This window comes from Xiphophorus couchianus, chromosome 18 (genome assembly GCF_001444195.1).
Source record: "Xiphophorus couchianus chromosome 18, X_couchianus-1.0, whole genome shotgun sequence".
In the NCBI taxonomy this organism is placed as follows: domain Eukaryota; kingdom Metazoa; phylum Chordata; class Actinopteri; order Cyprinodontiformes; family Poeciliidae; genus Xiphophorus; species Xiphophorus couchianus.
The window spans coordinates 25446473-25472043 of record NC_040245.1 but is presented as its reverse complement, the minus strand read 5'-3'; the positions used below and the strand labels follow the sequence as shown (position 1 = coordinate 25472043).

General features: G+C 39.6%; 2 protein-coding genes across 2 annotated transcripts in view; one reads left to right on the top strand and one right to left on the bottom strand.

Annotated features, from left to right (window-relative positions):
• The first annotated feature begins 91 nt into the window (after nt 1–91).
• Nucleotides 92–6312, top strand: acad8 (acyl-CoA dehydrogenase family, member 8). The gene is made up of 11 exons (XM_028044674.1): nt 92–231; nt 736–836; nt 1343–1512; nt 1656–1765; nt 1903–1979; nt 2601–2738; nt 2841–2976; nt 3973–4070; nt 4185–4337; nt 5389–5491; nt 5574–6312. The coding sequence occupies exons 1-11, from the start codon at nt 114–116 to the stop codon at nt 5627–5629; spliced, it is 1260 nt and encodes a 419-aa protein (XP_027900475.1). The 5' UTR covers nt 92–113; the 3' UTR covers nt 5630–6312.
• A 973-nt stretch (nt 6313–7285) lies between these two features.
• Nucleotides 7286–25571, bottom strand: part of esamb (endothelial cell adhesion molecule b) — a 65786-nt gene continuing 47500 nt past the window's right edge. Inside the window, exons 2-7 of the mRNA XM_028044673.1 lie at nt 20201–20346; nt 18078–18279; nt 17530–17685; nt 10395–10517; nt 10158–10287; nt 7286–9672 (exon numbers count right to left, since the gene is read on the bottom strand). Of these exons, the coding sequence (XP_027900474.1) occupies nt 9195–9672; nt 10158–10287; nt 10395–10517; nt 17530–17685; nt 18078–18279; nt 20201–20346 (1235 nt within the window). The 3' untranslated portion in view covers nt 7286–9194. The remainder of the gene's footprint in view (nt 9673–10157; nt 10288–10394; nt 10518–17529; nt 17686–18077; nt 18280–20200; nt 20347–25571) is intronic.

The window sequence follows — 25571 nt, the reverse complement described above, 5'->3', positions numbered from 1 at the left end:
AGCTCTGATATCCATTTAAAAAGAAAACTCCTCCCTTGTTATCCGATAACCTCAGCTGATTCCCCGGCTGACTGTCAAGGAGCGCACCCAGTGTTGTAACGGTGGAGGTAAACATGGCCGCCCTCGGACCTCTGTCAAGAATAACCCGGCTTGGATGCAACTTCTGTCGGAACCACCGTTTGATGTTTAACAGAAACTCTCAGAAACGAGGAATAGCTTCGTGTATTGACCGTAAGTTTATAAATAATGGCAGCTGTGATAGTTTATTTATACTGTAGCTCTTGGGAAATAAAATCTGTAATGCTAGTATGTTAGCTAACAGGCTAACGCCACTTCTTCCCAACATTTAAGCCAATATTTAGTAACCAGTTTAATAAAAGAGAATGCATTTCGCACACTGTCATCTCTCAGCTGGCTGTCATTGGTTAGTTTAGTCTCTGTGGGCCTCCAGTGGCGAAGCAGAAGAGGCTACACGCCCCTCTTTAAAGCCGCTCCCCCTCTTGACTACCATCAGATTTAAAACACCACTTGCATAATTCGGCTTTTTGAGTTCAACAAACTCTCGTCAAGTCAGGTTTTATTTACAAAGCTACAGAGAACCACAACGGTGCTGGTGAAAAGTTTTAAGATATGTCTTAAAATATCTAAACCGAACTAAGATTGCATTGTAAAATAAATAAATGAACAGTTTTACAGTTAACATTATTTCTGACCCCTGTGTCTCTCCGTGGACAGCTTCATATGGACTCACAGACGAGCAGAAGGAGTTTCAGAAAGTGGCCTTTGACTTTGCAGCCAATGAAATGGCTCCACACATGGCAGAGTGGGACCAAAAGGTACAGTTGCAGTGTTTTTCTTGGTGTTCAGGTAGTTCACAACCTGGAAAACTACATGCTCTGTCTAGTGAAATCTATTTTGTGTGCCAAAATTGCACACAAAATGGATTCAGACCCTGGGCTATATTTAAATCGTTAAGTTAGTAGTAAATATTATTAGTACAAGTGGTGTGTTGTATAATCATTCCACTATGACAAAAGAGCAGTTCGAACTTACTGCCAATTAAAACCATTTCAGCTGCTACGAAGACAATTGTTTTATAATAAAAAGAATTGGCATGTCATCTAAAATAAGCTTATCTTTATATTTCCACCATGGCATATGATACAGTTTCCTTTAAAATCCTGAGAATATGAACGGTTTTTGCATTTCTTTTTTTTGTTGTTTTTTTTGCTTGGAATAATTAAATTAGTAATAAGTTGCATTCCTGGATCTGTTTTCAACTTTATAAAATATCGCAGCATCTGCCTTCTGAAAGTGTTTTCTGTTCCCCTTCCCCCCGCAGGAAGTCTTCCCAGTGGAGACGATGCGGAAAGCGGCCCAGTTAGGGTTCGGTGGGATCTACACTCGGCCGGAGGTCGGGGGGTCGGGCCTCTCTCGTCTGGACACGTCCATCATTTTTGAGGCCCTGTCCACAGGATGTGTTAGCACCACAGCTTACATTAGCATCCACAAGTATGGCCGTGTCAAATATCTGACATTATTGTTTTGTAACCAGTTAAATGTTCTATAGATTTAGATTTATATATGCATTTATATACATAAAAACTAAAACTCAGTCGTTTGAACTTTTATGGATGAACTTGCTCATCTTGCAGCATGTGTGCCTGGATGATTGACACCTTTGGGAATGACGAGCAGAGGGAGAGCTTCTGTCCTGACCTCTGCTCCATGGAAAAGTTTGCATCCTACTGTCTGACTGAACCAGGTCAGCCTCCATGCACCACGTCAAGAATGACAAAGATATTAGGGAAATTGTGTGGATAAAGTTTGTGAACGAACCCTGAATTGTTTGCGCCGGACGTTCAGGATCTTAGAGAATAAAACTGAGACATGTTATTTCAGGCAGTGGCAGCGACGCCGCTTCACTCCTCACATCCGCTCAGCGGAAAGGGGACCATTATGTCTTAAATGGCTCCAAGGCAAGTAACGTTTTCAGCATTTTGTCACATTATACCCACAGACTTAAATGCATTTTATTAGGATTTTATTTAATAGGCCGTCACAAAAAAGTAGTGAGTAACTTAGATGTGGAAGGAAAAGGATAAATAGGATAAAATATAATCCTTTATTGGTTTTATTTCCTTTTTATTTATTGTTTTTGGTTGTTGTGTTTCATTTTGGATATTTAAAAAAATCTTCCAGTTCCAGTTTTGAGTGTTCTGTACAAAACTGAAGTTTATTGGTCTTTCAGAGGGCAAACTTGCATTATTATGCCATTGTCGACATATTTTTTGAAAATGGTCTCGAAACAACAATATTATCGTTTATCGCAATAATTCCTGGGACAATTTATAGTCCAGCAAATTTACTATGACAGGCCGACATATTCCCCACGTATCATCTTTAAACTTCATGATTATTTGCTCCTTTGTGTTCCTTTGTGTTCGGACTAACTGCTGGGATTTTAAGTTGTGGTTGTAATGTGATAAAATATCAGCGTAACAGCTCAGATCAGAGCAGCCTTGCAAAGTGATTTTTGTCGTTTGTACGGCTTTGGTGCGATTGAAACTCTTTTTTTTTTTTCTCTCTCTCTCTCTCAGGCGTTTATCAGTGGGGGAGGAGACACCGACGTGTATGTTGTGATGTGCAGAACGGGAGGCAAGGGGGCTAAAGGAATCTCATGTTTGGTGGTGGAGAAGGGAACACCAGGCCTCAGTTTTGGCAAGAAGGAGAGAAAGGTAGAGTGCTGTTTGACTTGAAATGTACTGAATGTTGCAGTGCTCCAGTCAGCCGCTAGATGGCAGATTTGATCCGGCCGGTCTGACTGCGCTGCTCTCCAGGTAGGCTGGAACTCTCAGCCAACCAGGGCCGTGATATTCGAGGACTGTGCCGTCCCGGCGACCAACCGGCTGGGCGAGGAAGGACAGGGCTTCAACATCGCGATGAAGGGCCTGAATGGAGGCAGGATTAATATCGGTGAGGAGGAAGTCACACCAGTTTAGGATATCCAAATGTTTAGCTAAAAGAAAAAGTGGAATACGGTGCAAAATTCAATACAACGATCAGAGAGTAGAGTCAGAATTTGTCAGTGTGCATATATCTGCTGAAACAGAATAAATAAAAGAAAATGCAACTATTTTATTCCATTATTTTTAGTGCATTTAAAGGAAAAACCCTCATCACATTCAATTCAGTTTAGTCATATAGCATCAATTCACAACAATTGTCATTTGAAGGCACTTTACAGAAAATGAGACACCCCAATAAATCAATTGATAAATGAGAATGAGCATAATTTGCTATTTTTTTCTCTCCCTTTTTTTTCTACCAAAAACTGGATGACAAAAGTCTTCAGTCTGGTGCTTTGGTCTCAACTAGCCGTTGCTTTGAGAATCATTTTATTTATAGACACTTCATAATTCATTTTTTTTCTTGCTTCTGTTGTTTTTGTTACTTTGTCTTGGAAAATTAAAATGTCTTCCAGTTCCAGTGTTAAATAGAGAATGTGCTTCATTGTATTACTTGAAAATGGTCTCAAAACAACAATATTATCGTTTATCGCAATAAATTTCTGGGACAATTTATCATCCAGCAAAATGTGCTCATATGACAGGCCTACACATTAATAGCTTTTGTTTTTTTCTTTTGATTTAAAAACAAAGTAACATTGTGACATTCTAAATGTATCTGCAGCTCTAAAGCTGGTACAGATACAGAAGTGTCTCCTCGTCAGCCCAGAAGGAGGATAATGCAGGCAGGTTTTTGCATCAATAATGTGCATATTGTAGTGAAGTCATGAGGTGTCGAAAGCATGAGTAATGGCTTGTTTTCTCTGGATTAGCATATACTTGATTTTGTAGATGTAAAAAAAAAAAAAGAAAAATTCAGGATTAGTGACAAAAATCTTTAGTCATTGAAGCTGTTTTTTATTTGATGTTTTTTTTTTTTTTACTCCGTATTCTCCATCTTCAGCTTCCTGTTCCCTGGGAGCAGCGCACGCCTCCGTGCTGCTTGCGAAGGATCACCTGTTGGTGCGGAAGCAGTTTGGCGAAACGCTCGCCAACAACCAAGTAAGCAGCTTCGGTCTTCGCACACGCGCAGGAACCCCGAAAATAACAATAAGATGCAACTTTTGTTGGGTTTTTTTGTTTTTCTATGTGTCTGTTTCTCCACCGCTCGTGTAGTTTCTGCAGTTCAAACTGGCAGAAATGGCCACCAAGCTGGTGGCGTCTCGCCTGCTGGTGCGCGAGGCCGCCACGGCGCTGCAGGAGGACCGAGCCGACGCCGTTTCACTCTGCTCCATGGCCAAGCTTTTCGTTACGGACGAGTGCTTCAACGTGAGTCGGACTGAAATAATTCCCACGGCATGGTGCTGCCACCACCATGTTTTAAAGTTGGGATGGGGTCTTTAGGGTGATTTTCCGTTTATTCACAGAGCAGCTGTTTTTATATTGAGATCAAGTCACACAAAGACCGACTGTTTGCTAATTTTATTTACAGCTATCCAACGTAAGGGTGTTTGAATACAAGTCCATGGTGGGATTTTTGTTAGAAAAATAATAAATGCCATGATGATAAATTTTGCTGGGCGATAAATTGTCCCTGTAATTATCACAATAAGCGATAATATTGTCGTTTTGAGACAATTTTCAAGTAAAAACATTGATATTGGAATAATAATGCATGTTTTCCCTCTCGAAGACCACTAAACCTTAATTTTGTACATAACATTTATTTAGGATATTTAGATATATCCAATATAAATACAAGACAATCAAAACCAATAAATGGAAAGAATAAATCAAATGAATTATAATGTCTCTGTAAACAAAATTGCCCTTCAGAAAATACTCATTATTACAATGGGAATGAATGAGCTCATTTGAATTTATAATCGGATTGATTAATTGCTTATCGTGACATGTTTAATCATGTACAAGTTTTGTGTTTGTCTCCTAAAAAATAAAATCTCAGTAAAAAAAAAAAACTGGTAGTAAAATAACTAAATGCTAAGAGAAACTTTTGAGTGGAAACTCACTAGAAAATGGTAATGCTGGGTTTTTGCTGGCGGCTAAACAACTTTTTTCATTATAGAAACCTTTCTACATCTGGGTCAGTAGGACCTTTTAAAAAAACAAACACAAACTCCTCTTATTTGAGTTAAACAGCTTTTATTTTGTGGGACAACAGACAAAAAGCAAATTTAATATCAGAAGTGGATTCTGAATCCCCTCCTGGTGTTGGTAAACCTCTTACTCCGAAACTCTCCCATCGACGGATGAAACTGATTGGTCATCATTCACAACCGGGATTATCCCACCGGTTTAGTTTGGAAATGCGTCCCAAAAAGTTTTCTCCAAACTATTCTCACGTCTTCTTATTCCGCAGGTCTGCAACCAGGCGCTCCAGATGCACGGTGGCTACGGTTACCTAAAGGATTACGCAGTGCAGCAGTTTGTGCGGGACATCCGAGTCCATCAGATTCTTGAGGGTGGGGGTTCCTGTTCTCCTTTTGCTTCCGCAGCAGCTCTCCGTTTGATTTATGGGCCAACATCTTTTATTGTCTCCTGCAGGAACCAACGAGGTGATGAGGATGATTATTTCTCGAAACCTACTCACAGAGTCGTGATAAATCTGTTCCTCCCCCGTCCAGACGAACGGTGGACCGCGTAGTTGTGGTCTTGATTTATTGCGACGGCGTGGCCGGTCCTGATCACACTTCTTCCAGTTTTGACAGAAATTATCAGAGAGGTCGGTGTAAATGAGATGTTATTTTTGAGGTAAAGCGTCAGATTATTTGCTGAGTTAGGAGCTGTGACAGGGCTCTTAAAGTGGAAATCAAGATTATCCTCTAGTGCAAAGTGCAGCACCTTATCGGCAACTGCACAGGTTTTCATGTATCAAAGTCTACAATCATAGCTCATTAAAACTAAAATATTGGCCACATAAATGTTTTTCTGATTTATCTGCCTAAGTAAAAAAAAAAAAAAACCAAAAAAAACAACTGGTCTCCTGCTCAGTTCTTGCAACGTAATAGACAGATATAATGGTAGTTTAAGGTCAAGGTTTCATTTCCAGAACACTCCTCTTACACTGCAAAAACACAAAGTCCTACCAAGTAGTTTTGTCTTGCAAATATCTTCGTACAATTAAAATAAGCCAAAACTAACTTACAAGTAACTTTTCTTCAAAGAGCTTCTTCTAAGTCAACGATCCCTTAAAATTGATAAGAACAAGTTCTAGTTTCACTGGGAGATTATTTCACTTATAACAAGATAGAAGTAAAAAATCCACCAGTCTTACTGGTACTTTTAAAAAAAAATCAAAGTTAACAAATTCTTCACTTAAAACAAGTTACAATAACTTCCAGAGAAGTTACTTGTAAGTTAGTTTTGTCTCACTTTAGGTGTGTTAAGATATTTGCACTTGAAAACTAAATAAAAGTACTTGGTAAGATTTTTTAATTTTGCAGTGTACAGGATTTTGTTTTCTGTACTAATATGCTAAAGTTACCATAATATCTCCATTCTATACAAACAACCCATCTTTACCTTTTGAAATGCTCAATAGAAACATATTTAAGCCCAGGAGACCCGGAGAGAGAGAGAAACATGTTAAACGATTGTTTTGCAGGTGTAGTACGTTTTCATCTTTTTATATCAGATGTAACGGTACACACACTTTACAAAAACGTCCATCTCTGTCCCATCACTTCATTGAAGACTGCTTTTTACAAAAAGTCTTGAGACCCACCAAATCCACCTCTGTGACCTCCTGGATGAGTCGATTAACTTTGGCAGGCAGAGTAGTTTGGTTATGCTGGACACGCCTCTCTTTCGTCCTCCATTTGTGGACGAGACGGCTCACTGAAATGTTTTGTATCTCTTTCCAGACTGATGGGTGTAGGTGAATTTGTTTTTCATTGTAATAGTACTTCTGTAGGTTGAAGAATGCTTTTGGGTATTTTTTTTTTTATTGTTTTCGGCCTACTTCATATCGTCAGACAGTTTCTGGCAGTACTCATGCCTGAGCGTTGGAAATGAAATTGAACTCAGATTTACAAAATGCAGCGGACCACAGTTGATGATTTAAAAATGAGGCACAAATGACTTTATCATGTAGAGCGTGGTTGGTTTGGAGGCGTTTGTCTCTGCTATATTTCTCTGATATTAAAATTAGTACAGTATGATATGAAACATTTGACAAATACACCAAAACAAAAGAATTTTATAAGTCGGTAAATATTCCTTCACATGCTGAAAATCATGACTTAATGCCTATTTAATTTTTTTTTACGATGTGAAGCTGAGGTTTGGGCTGAGAAAAGCAAACTATAAACAGCCCAGATGGTAGACAGAAGTTTAAGGCTAATTAAACTGAGGGATAAAGGTTTGAAGACGACATCACTGTCACAGTTTATAAGCTTAGAATGCAAAGTTACATTCACTAGTTACTGAAAAAATGTAAAATTTATGCTACTACAAATAGCTTTATAAAATTAGATGTCTTTAAAATGTTAGTTTGTAAAGAGTCAAATGTTGGTGTCAATAACACATTTTTGTTCCAAGTTGCCTTCCATGTCCCATCTGATGTAAGTGAATTTTGAGTGTGTTTTTATCCAGATTTCTAGTCTGGGGTCAGCGGAAAGGTTGTGTTTGCACTCCATAATAAAACATCTAATCTTCCTCAAAACAAATATATTGTGCCTGATTCACATTTTGGTCTATTTTTTTTTTGTATTGTTCAAAGTATAAAACTCACATTAGTGGTCAAACAATCCAGAATATTTTATTTAAAAACAAAAAAATAAACGTGAGAAATGACAACGGCATTCAAAATAACATGTGAAACCTTTTAAAGCTGCAGTAGGTAACTTACATTAAGAAACTGTTTTTACATATTTGTTAAAATTGCCACTGTGTCATGACAGTATGTATGGTCATAATTCTTGCTCAGAAGAATTATGATTAAGATGATTGTGGAAAAAAAAAATTGCACTTCTCGGACTCCTCCCTGTGGTTTCACTGCTTGGTCAGAAACAACCAATCAGAGCCAGGAGGATGGTGTTAGCACTTAGCACAGCTGCTAACCCACAACAGTCTGCCGTAAATGCTAAGGCTAGTTAGCATAGCCACAGATAACTGTGAACAAACAGCTTTTCTGTACCGGTAAGTAGTTTCTGCACATTTAGCAGCAAGTACATTAGCATGATTGACGGCTTTCTAGTAACTCTGATTGGTTGTTTCTGACCGGGATTGCTCGCATTAACTATTTCTTTTCGTTTTTAAAAATTTTTTTTTTTTTACAGATAAATGGTTATGTATAATACTGTTGTGACAAGGTGACAGTTTTAACAAATATATATATATAAAAAAACAATATACCTTTTAATAATAAAAGTTACATATTGCAGCTTTCACAGCATCAGCCACATTATTTCCAGCATTTGCAAGAAAACCAGAACCGGCTGAACCCGCCGAGCTGTTTTCTTTGTTAAAACCCAAACGGCCTAAACGTCTGCGGTGGCTGATGAAAAATCAAGCACCGTAATTATAAACCATCAACGTTACACTCAACACTTAGTTTACGTTCAAGCTACCGTAACAGGTAAAGTACTCTTTAAAAATGAACGCTCAGTACCACACCACGGAATCACTCTGATATTTCTGCACACATTTTAATCAAACACAACGTGAGCAAGTTGAGGAAAGTAAAATACTTGCACCTGAACTTTGAGTTTTTCCTTTCCTTTTTTTTGCTCAGAACTAACGCCTGGTAAACTGAAGACTAATCCCTACACAGGCAGGGAGAAAGGGACATAAATATGTCCATTATAAGGTTATTATACAAAGCTTAGAAATGTAGTCAAAACATTTTCATTTTCCATCAGCTGCAAAACCCTTTAGGATACTTTTCAGTGTTTTTATATCGAGACAAAATGCTAACCAGCCTATCTCAACGGTTGGATTCCATTACGAGGCGTGTAAAAATAAATATATATTTCTCTGTATTGAGCGTGAATGCCGCATCCGGAACAAATGCTATAGAGAGACGAGGAACGCTGCACTGAGTTTGATTCCTCCAACAACCTGAAGGTAAAGTTTTTGCAAATAAAGTCCCTCGTCGGACATTTTCTCCTCGGATGAGGAAATGTTCTGCAGCCCGAGGCGTTCTCTCCATCTGTCCTCTGCTGGCTACACCAGGGAGCCCGCTTGGCTCTGGGCCGGCACCATGACGGCAATGGCCCCCATGCGCGTCAGAGTGGAGGAGCTGATGTGCGGCGACGCGGCGACCGGGCCAGGAACCTGAGGCTGAGGCCCCTCAGTTCTTTTCAGCAGGGTGCCAACCACGGGGCCCCTGGCGATCTGCGGGGGCCCTCCGTTCGCGCTGGGTGGCCTCTTGTGTTTGCGCACAGGGGTGCCGCCTCCCATGTTGTAACCGGGGAGCCCCTGCAGGCTGCAGGCCGTCCCGGGTCGCAGCTGGTAGGCGTTGATCACCGAGCCCGTGTCCGATGCCGAAATGGGGGAATACGGGTACGGGAATTTGGGCTGGTGGAGGTCCTGCGAGCGGGGGCTGGTGGCTATGGAGGACAGGGTGCCGTTTTTTGACACGATGTCTGAGCCGGTGTTGCTCTTGGCCCACGACACTCGCTTTGGCGCCTGAGCGTCCTCCCTGTGTTAGAGAAAGACAGGAAAACATTCAAGAGGCAGAGTTGTTTTTTTGTTTTTTTTGCGTTCCTGCAGTTCTCAACGGGTTCTGAGCCACCAAGCCCCGCACCCACCTGCTCTCACAGAGAGAGGAACCAGATTTTTTTTTCACAGATTATTTGTCTCATGTTATACTGTCAGGACTAACCCTAACCCAACTAGATAGTCTTAAAAAATGCAAACATTTTAGAAACACTTGGAAAAAAAATAAGCAATTCTTAGCCTGGTGGGGGCACAAATAAAGCCTGGTGGCCCGCCAGGCTTATAATACACTGAGGGAAACCTTCCTATTACTGTTTTGCTGCCTTGTTGTATGAGAATGAACAAAAATACATCCAACATACAGTCTCCCTTTAGGCTATACCTGCGGTTTATGATTCTATTGAACAAATCTGCGACAATTTTGATTCCTTAGTGTAGATAACAAAGCGATCATAGTCAAACCCTCACTTGATCTCGTTGGCCATCTCCTCCTCCGTGTCTTGCCTCCTCTTCAGTATGAATATGAGGATGAGCACCATGGCGACCAGCCCCACCACGGACCCCAGAGTCGCTGCAGCGATCATTCCACCGTTGGAAGCTGTAAAACAAAAACCACAAGCAGCATTAGAGTCAGCGTCGCAGCTGTGGTGTGTGATGAAGTACCAGCAGATTCTCTGAGGGGGGAGGAAGAGCGAGGGTACGTACGGGTGATGACCTCCAGGTTAATGGAGCAGCTGTCGGAGCCGGCCGTGTTGCTGGCTCGGCAGATGTACTTCCCCGACATGCCTTTGGTGAGGTTGCTCAGCCTGAGGGTGCCGTGTCTCTCATCTGCAACACAACCGCATGGTTAAGAGACGGACACATATTCAGAAACATTTACTGCGAACGTTAAGGCAAGTCAGGGGACTTTGGAGGAGAACAGTGAGTGAAGACCGCACAAGCTAATTTGTGGCTGTAGCAAACACAGTCAGCTTTTTGTAAACAGTGTTTACTTTCAGTACAAGTACAGCTTCTCTGTAAATCCAAAGATGCTTGTGATGAGCCGGTGTTATCTATTTTTCAGACATATATAATGCCATTTTATAGCACAATCAAGTAACTATGTTACCTTTAGTTGTTATGGCTCTATATATGAAACATAACTTAGAAGAAATTCGACTGCGCAGTTTGACACTGAGATTGGATCTCTGTCTCTTTAAGAAGCTCCTGCTCTTTCTAACACTTCCTGCAGCACGTCATCACGATGTTTGTCGTTATGCAGTTTCCAACCGTTCTTAGGAACGTTGGATCGAGGAGTAGTTTGCATTTTATGCGCAGAAGATACGCAGTTCCACCAGGCGTTTGCTAATTGCATCTGCCACTAGTCTGGGGGAACCAGGGTTAGGATTTAATTTGTGAGAGCAACGGTTTCCACGGGAGATTCAAGGATTCTTCAAACATGCATGAAAGAATCAAAGAAGTCAATTTCACATAACAATCGTTTTTTTAAGGAACATTTTAAAAAAGAAGTCAACTCTGTAGGAGCTGCAGAGGTCGACACTCATACGGCAACACAAAGGAACGTTTCAGGATTCTTTAACAATAATCTTAAAAGTGTGGCATGCATTTGCATTCGCCACCTCTTCCTGTTACCCTCCTACATAAAACTGAGTCCAATCATCAAACACCATATCTGCAGGTCTTCTAAAACTTTTTGCTGAGCATTATAAATTGTTTCCCCTGTTGCTCGTTAGGGACGTACACTTTGCATATTGTTAATATATATTTAGTAAATAAAAAGGACTCCAACTGTCCAATCCAATGCTCACAGTGGCTGCATGTGTTTAGTGACTGATGAGTTGTGTTATGATGAAGAAAGGTGACAGTAAAATTTGGGTAAATCATACTCAATATTCTCATAGCAAATTTCAGCAATATTACAAATAATTTCATTTTTGCCTGACATCATGCAGCCCAGCCAATGACGGTAGCTGTCATTATTAAAGAATTTGTCCCGTTTTTTTTTCCTGCTGCCCTTGCTTGGTCAACACCACGTTTGCATTTACATCAGATCAGCGGCAGGCCTATTGGTCGGCAACTCCGGGCGTTTTAATAATTTCTCACACAGAAGTCACGACACATCGCTGAGTATGTTTGCATCTGTTACACAATCTGTTCCTCTTTGCACATCTGGTTTTAAAATTGTAAGCTACAAACACGGGCTGCAGGAAAAAAAAACAAACAAACAAGCCTCACGAGGGACTTTCCACTTCAAATCCCCTGAAATCCAATCTCGCTCGTCGTACTGCAACATGCCTTCATCCAATGTGTTTTTTTTTTTTTGTAGCAATATGAAAGAGATGACACGTGTTATTGAGTAAAAATTGCCCCTGAAGCCCGTTCATAACTGCTTGCAGTTCTAGATTTTCTTTTACGTTCCCTCGCACTAACGTTGCAAATGCACCCTTGTCTGTTTTGTGTATGCAGTCACAGATGTGTCAACTTAAAACTGCACATATGTACACCTTCAAAGCCATGTTTGTTGTTTATAGGTTCTTCAATTTTGGTGCAAAATTCTTTTCATTTTTTTTTTCTTCTGTGGAAAAAAACGTCCCACAAAGAGAAAAAAAATGCTTTAAAATAGTTTAATAATTTTCTTTCTTTTTTTTTTTTTTTTACTTGCAGATGACGTTTAAAGTCAGGAGAAAAATGTATTTTTTAAAAATGGGTTTTCAAAAACAAAGAAATCCCTATTGCCTTTCAGCTCTGCATGCTAACAATAAACAAAACTAGCAAATTAGAAGCTGCACTTGCAGCTTTTGATATCAGATTATGGTTCAACATAACAATCTTAAAATGACATAAAAGTGTTCTTCGTCTAAGCCAAAAGACACTCCCTTTCAGTGTCTCATTCACGGAGCGAACGGATAATCTTTTCACTGTTTCCTGCCTCTCTTGTCAAGGACATGACAAAATCCAAGTGAATCCCAAATAGGAACAGCTGTGCATGCGTCCCCCTGCATCAGCCTCGGTCGGATTATCTCATGCCTCCATCTTGAAAATCAGCTGCGAAGAAATGAACCCGATGATGCCAGATTAGCGATACGTCAGCTGACTCAGAACCTGGAGCGAGTTCAAGACGATGCACGCGGGGGGGATCTGCTTCACATTGAGACGAGAATCCCTGCCATCACTGCGATTCACCACGACAGTTAATGGCAGTGAGTGCACTTCCTGTGTAACTCTTAATATACCTGGAAACAACTGGGGCACACCAGTGGGGTTTATCCAGCACAACATGAAAACACAAGATGGATTTTCATGTTTGCTAATTTGCGGCTTAATCCTTTCCAGTGTTTGGGGATTGTGGGATTTTCCAACTCTGCAACTTATGGGAGAAGCATAATTTTGGTGGGTTATATCAGGTGACAAAATCAAGATATCGTTGGAGAAGAGAGGAAGATTTTTTTAAACGGCAGTAAGCAGTTCAGGTCCGGCTGGAGCAAATCAGTCCCAAACAGTGGCCAGTCCACCTCCATGCTGAACTGTGTGTGTACGGCTCTTCTCCAGGAATGCCGCATTTCTGTTTGTTATTTTCATTTTTTTCCTAAGCGAACAATGGCTTTCTTCTGCACAATCGGATAAAATCTGCACAATTTAGGAATTTTGGAGACTTCTTTAATCGTCTTAAGGTCTGCTGTTGGGGGCGAAGTTGCTTGAACAACCAGACCTGGGCCTGTTGGCAGCTGTTTGGAATGGCTTTTCTCAAACCTGGGCCTTGATTAATCGATTTATTTCACACCTGATATTGCCCTGTGTCAAATAAACCAACCCCTTTAGGAAAACCTGTTCCCCCTCCTCGCCTGCGGTGGCACTGCAACAGTAACTACTGTAGGAAGTGACACAAACACCTCTGAAGAAGACAGAAAGCGCAACCTGCTTCTTCATGAAATGTAAAAAAACCCCCAAGAAGTGCCATCAGATTTTTGTGGTTGAAGGTTTTCTCTTTTGTCTTCTGTAAGAGACAACTAACCATTTTTCCCGCTAGACTCTTGCGTTTTGTTTAGGTTGTATTTACCCAGAATGCCCTGTGCTATATTTCGCTTCCTGCTTTTGGAGTGGTCCCAGGCATTCACAATTGCATTAGTTCACACTAATCTAACAGAGACCTTGGTGTTAGGCGGACCAGAGTTAACTCTTTTGGTCCGCAAATGATCCTGACTTTCTAGAAAGGAACTAGAGTTTAGTAAAAACGGACTAAACGGGCCTGGTGTGAATGCGCCCTACCAGTCATGTACTTACGGTGTCCAGCCCAGATGGGCTTTAAGACACTCCACATCCAAAACACACAAAACAAGACGGCCGCATACAAATCACATGCTCCACAGAAATACCGTTACATTTTTAAATTCACTTATTCTCTTCTTTCCCAAGCTTTGTGGACAAAAGCAGAACATGGAAAAAATGTCCCATCATACATCCAACTTCAGATAACCAAAATACATCTGCATTGCTTCTATTTATACATATAAAGACCATTTTAACTGAGAATACAGAGGACAGTAAAGGAGTACAAGAAATCACTCGCACATATGTTCAGCAACAACAAAACAAACAGTGTGCAGACAATTTTAAGTGTTAATGGTGAACCTGAACTGGCCTGTCACGGCTCAAAAGCTAACATGTCAGGAAAACAATATAAGAGACAGACTTTGAGGCAACTTATTGATGGCACGCTGTGTCAGATTGGGAAGAAATGGAGCTTGTAATGCAACTGGATCCACACAACACTGACTGAAGAGTGAGGTAACGGTTACTAGAGCACATGCAGCTCAAATCAAACTGAGAACCTTTTGGATTCTGCCAGTATTTGAGTATTTTGTCTGAAAATATAATGTACACTCTACATGTAAATATGCTCTACTTGAATAGATGACAGCAAAAGCAACAGAAACTAACAAGACATGCATGGTGTAAAGATTTAAAGGACTATTGTCACCCTTTTTAAGCAAATAAGAGTAACTGCACATCTTCAAATTTGGTTTCTGGATATTTTCAAGTCAATTGGGGGAAAAAAATAAAAATCAATGCCCTAATTTTTTGATTTTATGGGTTGTTCCTTCCCTTTAAATCTTTTTCTGACGTTCCAACAAATGGCAGGTACAGGCGAGAAACTACAACTCCTCAGAATAGTGAGGATTATTTTTTATTTATTTACTTTTTAGGTGGACGGTGGGAGGGAGAATGTATGATTGAAAAGCCTTACCCATGAACCCAAGGACAAGCATGGGCTGGGGGCAGGCTCTCCATTCTGGGATTTTATGCAGGAGGAGAGATGGTAAACACAGAGAGAGAAAGAGCGAGCGTGAATGAGACGATGGCGATGAGGAAGAAGTGGAGCAAAGTGATAGGAAGGAGGGAGGGGGCGATCAAGCAACCTATAGATTTCAGGAAATCATGAACATGAGAGAGTCAACAGACAGAGAATGCTGGGGGAAAAAAAGAGCTCAGACAAGTTAGCATCAGCACAGATAAAGTTGAGCGTTGACAATGTGATGCGTCTGTGTGTGCAGCCCGCTAAAACCTGGGTTAATGGACAATCAGAGGGAGTAGTTTCCCTCTTACGAGTCTGGGGACTTTTCAGCAATAAAGAGATGAAGGCCAAGGGATCAAAGCGGTTAAGTCAATACGCAATCAATCAGCCTTAGTCCCGTTGTTCGGAAGCAGATGGTGTTCGTCTCTGCGGCATCGTCTGAAAACAAGCATCCGTAAAACCTGTGAAATAATGCATGTGGCATGCATTATTTCCGTGCGCTTCCATCCTCAAAAAAAAAAGAAAAAAAAAAGAGGATTTCACGCCGCAGCTCGCAGTGGAAAATCGAGAAAGTGTCCCTGAGGTGTACCTTACCTCTACAGAAGTTGATTCCTTTGTGAGGTGATTTTTAGCATTTAAGCTAACGCTTTGGGTCAAGCATCAGTAAAACTTTAACAAACTGTTTTTAAGAAAGAGAAAGTGGGTACAAAGGACTGTTTTCAAGGTAATTGGCTCAACAGAACAGCGCCCCTTTTGGTGTTTCTATAATTTGATTAGACATCCAGTACAGAGTGAAGAAAAAGTAACATCCTGCTTCCATATGTCTGCCGGGAGAGACATGAGGTTTTAATTATTTTGCAGCTGATTCTGTACATGATTTATGAAAAATAGTAATGCCTGCCACAAATGGCACGCTGTTAATATTTCAGAGACCTCAGAGAATTTCTCCAATCATTTTTCCCCGGTCTGCTTACATCTTATTAACTTGAGGCAACCTTCCTTCATTGCGAAGCCTGAACTAAGACAGAAGGTGTGTGGAAATAGTAAGAATGTGACGAATTGGCAAAATACTATTTTTATTAGTCTGTATGTGCAGTGTGAAATTGTGTCTTTTGAATGTAATTATGTTAAAACTAACTCAATTCTTTGTAAAAAATTAAGATATGTCAGTGAAAGACTGCGCACAACAGCGTGGCTGTGAAATTACTTATTCGGAATAGATCCATTTTTTTTAACTATGCAACATGCTGAGTAAAACTTAAATAGGAACACAGTAATTTCAAATCAACACAAACAAAATCTCTCAAACAAAATCACTTGTGACCGGAATATGCCAATGTTTAGGCTTAACTGGCCAGAAAAATCCAACGTTTTCCTGGGTCAGTGAACACCGCATTACCTAAGCGTTAACCTTTGGGGCCTATTTTATTTTCTTGTAAGTGAAAAGCATAAAAATGATGCTTTGTTCCATGGTTTTCATTGTGTAATTTATTCTTAAGTGTTCTCAAACAAACCTTTAACACTTTCACAGAACCGCTGGATTTACACTGACTGGTGGTCTCTGTTTAAAAATAACTCAAAACTGGAGTTCATTTAGGAGTTTTGAAATAAAGCACGTTGAATATGCGTTCCACATTTTTCTTTGTCATATCAAATCCCAATGAAACACATTAATGTTTGTGGTTGTGTGAAACAAACAATATTTAAGGGGTATTACTACTACTTATGATGAAACTGTATAGCACAAGTCGCCAGTTGAATTTGCAAAATGTACAAATTCCTCCATGAGCTACTTATAATTACAAATACAGTAACAGGCACTTTGCTACTAAAGAGGTCAGCTATGCTAGCTTGACTTTGATAACCTTAGAATGCACATGTGCTGCAGAATTCAGTGTGTTTTGGCTCAGTTTAATTTAAAAAAAAAGGCGACCCACACGCTCTCTGACAAATCATCAGTAGAGCAGGTGTTTAAATTAGCTAATCAACCTCTGCTATGTTTAGACGATCACTTATTAATAATCGCAAAATAAACATCGAGCCTGAAAACATAAAACTGTAACAGACTGAATGTTTTGTTCTTTGTGTGGGAAATGTCTGAGTGTTATTTTTTAGGTGTTGTCCACCTGACACACTGGTGGAGCTGTTGTCAGTCAGTTGCTATGGCTGCAGGTCCGTGTGTAGCATAGCTGACACGGAGAGCGAGAAACAGGAAAAACACGAGCCGTTTTGAGCTGTTTTAAAAACAATTGTTTTTTATGTGTTGTTTTCTCTTTGCTGTGGCGTACCGCACTAAATTAATAACAGCGACGTCTCCAGGTTTCATTTTGCTAACAGAGTTGTTGGACTGCCCGCTTTGGATGGAAAGTGAAAGGAGAGTCTTTTTGCCCTCCAAAATGTTCTGATGTAAACAATAACACGCAGAAAGTCGGAAAGCTGGAGTCAACGAGATCCTTTCAAGAAAGACATTTTGTACACTTTAGTCCTGTTTATTTTAAATGTAGGTGCACAGAGTGTTTGAGTAGACTTCCATTCAGACGTACTCACTTTGCATTGGGGAGAAAAAGACCTCGGACGTGGGCGCGGCCTTGGTCCACTTGTAGTGAGGGGCGGGTTTTCCCTGGCTGGACTGGCAGCTCAGAGTCACGTTGCCCTTCACCACCGGGTTCCCTGTCATGCTGCACAGGGGCGGCGAGGGCGGGACTGGACGCAGACATATGCGGTTATTACGGCATATTGACACATGTTAGATGAGAAAATACATCCATGACCCTTTCCTGAACATGCAGATTTGTTTTAATCCACTGCGGGTGATGTAGAGATTTCTTAGGGCAGTGGCCAGATTGCATAAAAATAAGTAGATATTAGATTCCCCCCACCTTCTCCCGCCTCCGTCTCTCGCTCTTGTTTCTATCTGCTTCTGGAGGATGACATAATTCTCTCAGAGCTTACCGAATCCCTTAACAGCAGATGAGTTTGGTTTCTTATGTTTTCCTTTAGCGGACTGCCTCAGTCCAAAATCCCTCAAAATGTGGTTACTTGACCTGAAGTTATAAAGACTCCACATATTCGAGCGTTGTCAAAGGTTTCGTTACCTTTGACGTTCAACCGCAGCTCTCCGGAAATGCCGCGCCCTCCGGGGACGATGACGTGGCAGAAGTAGAGGCCCGAGTCGCTCTCCTGCGTGTTGTTGATGTAGATGGACAGGTTGGCGGAGGGCATGGTCACGCTGAAGCCCACTCTCTTGGTGAACTCGTTTTGTCCGTGCCCAACTTTCCCTGAACTAAAGTTGATCACCTGCGCAGAGAGAGTAGATCGGTATTGGGATGTTAATCGCTGGAGAAAGGAAACACTTGTTCACGCGGAAGAGCAATCTTTTCCACTTTTCGCAGCTGTTCTGCTCCAATCTTTTTCTGGATTTCAGCATCGGATTCACAAAGCAGATTGCACATATGCACCAAGGAGCAATACTTCATCTCAAGTCCCAACAGTGGGCAGCAGTTTGCGCCTGTTTTTGTATCTGGTTGCAGACGTCTTACAGAGTTACAAAGTTGTTTCTAAACAAATAAGTGATGTTGCAGATCTTTTGTGTTGGGAACAAAAGGCAGAAGAAATCAATCCAACGGTATAATATTGCATATTCTTTATACAAATATACAACAACAGTAATAAATTTTGTGGAATCTCAGAAAAAAAAGGTTTAATAAATCAAGCCGAGGGTTAGATTTAATCAATTAGAACATGCTTATTGACCTAGGAGTGTAAATACTACATTACAATCTGTAAGTTCTTTAAAAGTGATATTTATATATTTATTCTGAAGCAAAATGATTCTAAAGATGATTTAGACAATTCATTTGAACGTAAAAACTGGAGGATATGAAACGGCTCTGGTCTTAGTAAATGCCACGCAGCTTTTGCTCTGGCTGTGATTTACACAGATATACATGAACAAGGCTGCGTTTTTCCCTAAAAGTAGGAACAGACATGTACAAACTCAGGTTTGTAACAAAAAAACAGTTAAATGTTTTCTTACAATTACACAATTTTGTAATGCCTTACAAAGTTTTTCATGCTCTTTGAACTCTCCCACCTCATGCTGCCGTTTTGTGTTGCTCTATTATATGGAATCCCCAATAAATAAACTAAAAACGTGCAAAATTTTCAAAGGCCATGAACTTTATGTATTCCTGTAAAGCACACCGCCGGCGGCAGCCTCGTAAAGAAGTGCAGATTAACAACAGGAGCGGACATCCTGACATGAAGATAATCCTGATGTCTGCAGATGGAGGATGTTGAAATTTAGGCTGATTTTCCGTCTGAGATAAGCTCACAGGCATCACACGCTGAAATTGTTTAGATTATGTTAATCGCGTGCGCAGCTATGCATCTGCAGGATGGAAGTGCGCAGCAGAAAGAGTAGGTGCCGTTATTGACATTTATCCTTAGCTCCTACCTTTAACTGTGAATTATCATTAGCTGTAAAGTTAGATATTCTCCTGAGTTCTGCAGTAAGAGACAAAAGTGGCAATATAAAAATAATCTGTTTTGTTAGCCTTTTGATTTAAAGGTGAGCAGATCTCAGGCGCTAAAAAAAGAGCACATTTCCATCTGACACATGATAATAACTGTATCCTAACAAATCTATTAGGTTGTATTTTCGTCCCGGGATTTTAAGTTCAATGAACTCTGCTATAGTACTCAAGAGGACCAGCCAGAACAAAGCATCAGTTTATGGTAATTCTTTAATAGTGACTGTTCATTTTGTACCAATAGAGGTTTGAACAGGGTCATGGGACAGATGAGGGCGGCGGCAGTTTCACAAATCCACAACGCAGCTCGAAAAACGCAGGAAACACCCAGAGGGAAAAAGGTCACGATGGAATTTATTGATGCAAAAAACTCAGACGCTAACTTTGGAGATTAAACTCTACAGTTTACAAGGACTGATCTTACATCTAAACAAGTTTGTTGTCAACTCTTTTGGAATGTAAAATTGAAATAAAGTAACTGTTTCCACGGAAATATTTGACTTAAATTTCTGAGGAAATTTTGCATATTTTCCTCAAATTTGATCCTTTAAAGCCAAGTTTCAAAGTCCAAGCACTAGATCTAAGTCAGCTACAACTGTGCACTCCTGAACAAAATCTGTATTTTTGTAGTTAAGGGATTTGATATGTAGTAGATGCTTCCACTTTCCCAGCATTATGCTTCTTACCTGCTTGGAATCGTTCCCTGTAAAGTGCCAAATGACGGTGTTTTGGGAGATGTCGGAGCTGGGGCTGTACCAGGCCTGTAACACCACCAGCTGGCCCTTCACCACCTCCATCTCTCTGCTGGGCATCTCCACCTTTCGGGTGTCACCTGGGTAAATAACACAGGATCGTACACGGGGTTAATAAGGTGTTAATTGTGCAGGTCTAAGAGACAAACATGATTGTAACCACGGAGCTACGCTCTGTAACGTCACAGTAATAAATCTAATTCTTTCCTGCAATATTTGACATAGTTTTCCTGTGATTTGAAAATATAAATAAGTAAATAAATAAATGCCTGGTTTGGTTTTGCAAACACAAAACCTTTGAATATGAAGATAAATAATAATAAAAACTCCACTGGACAATTCTTTGTTTTTCTTTCCACATCTGCGAAGATAAAATCAGTTCACATTTGAGTATTTTTCTTCATTTTTGGCCTCATAATTTTTAGAATCATTATATTTCCATACATTTTCTTCTTATTGATATTGCTTTGGAAACCTGTGATGACTGGCATGACTTACATGAAAGCAGGATGAATGATTTCAGAGTCTACAGCATTTACTCAGTTATTCAACATGATAGTAATTAAAGCATTTCAACAACAACAAAAAAAACTTTCTACTACCTCCAGGAACATGAATACTCAGGTATCACAACTAAAGCAAATCAATCACGGGACACACTAATCACAGGAAGTCAAACGCACTGAAAATTTGATGCATCTTATGATTAAACATAAGTAATTAGTGCTAACCAGCTGCAGCAGGCATTGAGTCACTCAATACCTACTTGTTGCTGTGCGCTGCTGGTAAGCAAGCTGAATGAAGGCCAGTAAACTTTTGCTTCACTGACAAAAAAATGACAAATAAAGCTGTTTGGAATATGATAAAAACACCAAAATACAGAATGGGGAAACTAAAAGGGCTCCACTTTTCACTGGTATTAAGCTGACGCTGTCAACAGACATTGACCTGCTAGGAGCAGCATGTCTGCTGAGCAGGCAGGCTGCTTACACAGATGATTCAACTTTTTAATAAACTATTATCAGCTTGTTGTTAAGCGCATTTAGGCTACTTGAAAACTGCTTTTAAACAGGCAATCTACAGTATATACATATTTACAGTCATTAAAAAAAAAAAAAAAAAAAAAAAAATATATATATATATATATATATATATATATATATATATATATATATATGTATATATATATATATGCACAATTTAATAAAGGGAATCGGTACCAGTGTCTCCACAGCTTTGAATGGTATAGACCATAATAATTTATTGTGAGTTCAACAAGTATTTATGTTTTCACCTTAGTCTAGGTATCGCCATGAAAATAACAATTATGCTATTATACAAAAAACAACCATAGATATTATGCTTGTCGTGTTATTTTAGTCGAAATGGGAATAATTGTTGCATTTCTGCATTCATTAAAACCAATTAGATCCCTTCATATGTTCTTCCTTTTTTGTGTGTGTAATGATTGTAAAACTATGGTAAAGACATACACAAAGTTGCCTCCAGGCAAAATGTCGTGAAATAATTTTACATAAAACTGATGAGTATGCTGTCTTGTGCGTAAAATGAATCTTAGACCAACTTTATTTTTTGATTAATATGGATAAAAAGCGCATACAAACAATGGAAGAATAAAAGAAAAAGTTTGATTGAGGAAATGATTTAATTAGTGAATACGTTTATAAAATCTTCGACACGTGTATAATTTTGCAAAACGACATGAGAACTGCACGTGTATCATCTCAGATGAACAGATGTTTTTTTAAAAAAGCTCATTTATTCAATTTCAATCTGAAAAAGACAATCTTACATGAAAAATCAACCTGTTACAGAAAGAAGAAAACATGTGTCCATAAAGTTTATGCGACTGGCAAAGCTGAGCTAAAACAAAACTGACAAAATAATGCTGAAAGTTCGAAAGGAAAAAAAGATGCGAGAGGAAACTTTCAGACTCACAAGGCGCCCAGTCACCAGAACCAGACAGCTGAAGCTGGATCAGCTGATCCCAGCAGCCGATTTCTACCTGCGTCTCCAGTTTGATGCTTGATTCAGAAACTACAACGAAAAAGTGAGAGCAGAGCTCCAGCTGCCCCTCAAAAGTCCCCCGGCTGCCGAGAGGAAAACGGAGAAATGTGTGCCTCATGTGCTCAGACGGGATCATGGGCGAACAAGAGATGAAAAGAGAGCGAGCGGACCAGACCGCCTGCTGAGATGGACGCATCTGCCCAGCTGGACACGCCTTCTTTCTTTTTCAGAATGAGAAGAGACGGGAGGACTGTGGGCGGAGGCTCGCAGGTGGAAAATACAGATATTGTTTGGGTAACAGAACGTAAGAACAAAAAACCAGGTTGAACCATTTTCTAATATAGTTTTGCGGGAGATTTTGTATTTTGCCTCTCGCCTCACTCGTACCATAAAAAAAAAAAAGATTATTTCAGAAACTCAAAATAACCCAGAAATAATTGCAAATTTGACAGAGAGAAAATAAAAAGAACGACCGCCAACTTTTTTGTCAAGTTATGTCAAGCCCTGTGCCACTGAAATTGAAAGATGGAAAGGGTCCACATATGAAAAACAGCTTCACCAGTTTGGTTGAAGAATGTTGAACTAAAAAAACGGGATTATGTTTGTCTCTCATAGGAAATCTGACAGAAATTCTTCAAAATTAAAGCCTCCATGTTTCATAGATAACATCACAAAAAAATCGGGTTCAATATCCTAATGGAGCATGATAAGAGTATTATTTTGGCCTTTCAAAATAAGGCTTATACTGCTTAGCAAAATAAAAGCCTACCTATTTCATTATTATATTATGAAAAAGTAGATTCTACATCACTAATGGAACTTAACCAGTCAGGAAAAAGGGATTAGAGATGCTGTTACAAAATAAAGCTTAAAAAGAAAAAAAGTCTCCAAATTTGATAGAGAACATTATTGCATTATTAATGCATTGCTAATGGGATTTTAGAAAAGGGTTTAAGGACAAAAGTTCAAAAATAAATCTTTCCAAATATTTTTTTTCATAGTTTAAATTACTTTGTAAGGTGTATTCACATCATTAAGTTAACTAAAGGAATCAAAATTGAATTCTCTTCACATTTCAAAGTAAAAATAAAACAGACTCTTTAAAACATTGTTTATTGTAAAAGGAGAGCGAGCGTTTAGGCACCCCCGGATGGTTGTCACGGGAGACTCAATGATTTTTTCAAACGTTCATGAAAGAACTGAGCAACACTACAGATTGTTTCTGATGAGGGAATAACATTATGACATGATATAAAGCTTAAAAAGTCGATTTCAGATAATATCGAGCAATCGGAAAATGAGGGTAATCTCAATTCCAATAATGCATCCTTTAGTTAACTGTGGAAACAACTTCATTAATTTAAAAACATATTTTCCAAGAGTGCCCATAGGCCAAGCCAGCAGCATAAAACATACAACAAATCCAAAATATACGAACGGACACACGCAACACGTAACCACGAGACATCACGTTCTGAAACATAAGGGCAGTCATGGAAGCCAAGTAAGCTGATGTCTCTTGTCCTTTAAAATTGATTTGAATTTCCACAAGGTAATAAGAGATGATAACTTTAAATCCTTCTGCGTATTACTGCAGGTGACAGGGGCAGAAAATTTGAAAGCCTTTTTGCCCACCGCAGTTCTGACCTTTGGGACCTGCATCAAAATGAGAGCGCAGACCATAATGGCTGATGGTTCCACACAGAAGTGAGCAGAAATATGTAGGAGGATGTTCAAGAATGCAATTGGAAATAAAAAAAATAAAAAAAATACAGAATTGCGTGGGAAGGTAATGGCCAGACTAGTCTCTCCTCAAAACAGCAACAACCACTCACTACATATCTGCACAATGTATGTGCTGTTTATGTGCTGTTTTCACTTAATGTGCAATTTCTTTTGCATCATCAGTATTTTGTATTGCAGCAATCCGCATCACCTGCATCCTTGTTACCAGATAAGTGTCTATGTTTCCATGTTGAAAATACTTGAACTTTAAATTCAAACAACTTATTAAGTCAGTCTCACAGCTGACATAAAAAAAATACAGATCTTTCTTAAAGTTCTTTAAAAAAGTTAAGAACTTTTTTTAGTCTTAAAAGCACTAAAAAACTTTTATATCCCTCTTTCACCTCTTTTTTATATTCCAACCATAAACATCTATGTATTTCCTTATGATTTTGTGTGACAGATGGACCAACACAAAATGGAGCATAATTGCAATGTGGAAGGGATATTAACCAAAGTTGTAAATATCTGTTTTAACTAATAAAGGAAATGGAAAAGTGTGTCGTCCAATTGTACTCTGACTCCTTCACTCTGCTACCTCTAAATCGGTGGTGTCAAACTCCAAGGGTCTTCAATGGCTGGAGTTCTGCAACTTTTACATTTCTCTGTGCTTCAGCACAACTGGCTCCAGTATTAGAGACACAAGCTGCATTTCCATTGACCGTATCAATGCGCAATTTGGCATTTCTAAAAGAAATTCGCTTAATGGAAACAATTTCGAAAAATTTCTTCCTTTTCAATAAAAAGTTTTGGCGATGGGATGAGGTAGTTTTTTTCTTGGCCGTATCAAAACTGATTTATTTTGCAAAACCAATTTTGCAAAAGAAACACTTTGTTTTTTTGCGTCACACGAGTCACATGGTCCACGACCGGATGTTTCCACCCGCGCAAACAACAAATAAGCAGATGACAGGAAGTAGTTAGAGGATCACAGTGTGGCATGTTTTCTAATGACTTGTCGCGTAAACAAACTTATTCACGTCTGATTTTAATTGCGTTTCTTATTTAATGAAAACACCGCAATTGCAAAATTGTGGGGGGGTTTTCGGCATTAGCGGAATATTCATATAGTTTTGCGCACATTTGTAATAGAAAGGCAACCACGTGCAGAATGTGCATGATACTAGCCCTCGAGGGACGGAGTTTGATACCACTGCTCTTACTAAGAGTCAGTGCAACATTAAAACATTGCTAAATTGTTGACAAAGGAAAACAGCAGACAGGTCAGGGGTAAAGTTACGGAGACGTCTAAAGCACTTCCAACCTTTCAACCCCTAATGTAGTTCGGTGCAATCGATGGGAAGAGTATGGAGGAGTGCTCTAGTTTACCAGGGAAGCTGGGTTGATGTGAAGCCTGTTAGAGTCCGCAAAAGATTTGAAACTGAGGCAGAGGTTCACCTTCCAACAAGACAATGACCGTCAACGAACAGCCAGAGCTACAATCAAACAGTTTAGATAGAAGCATTCATGTTTACAGACACTCTCCATCCAT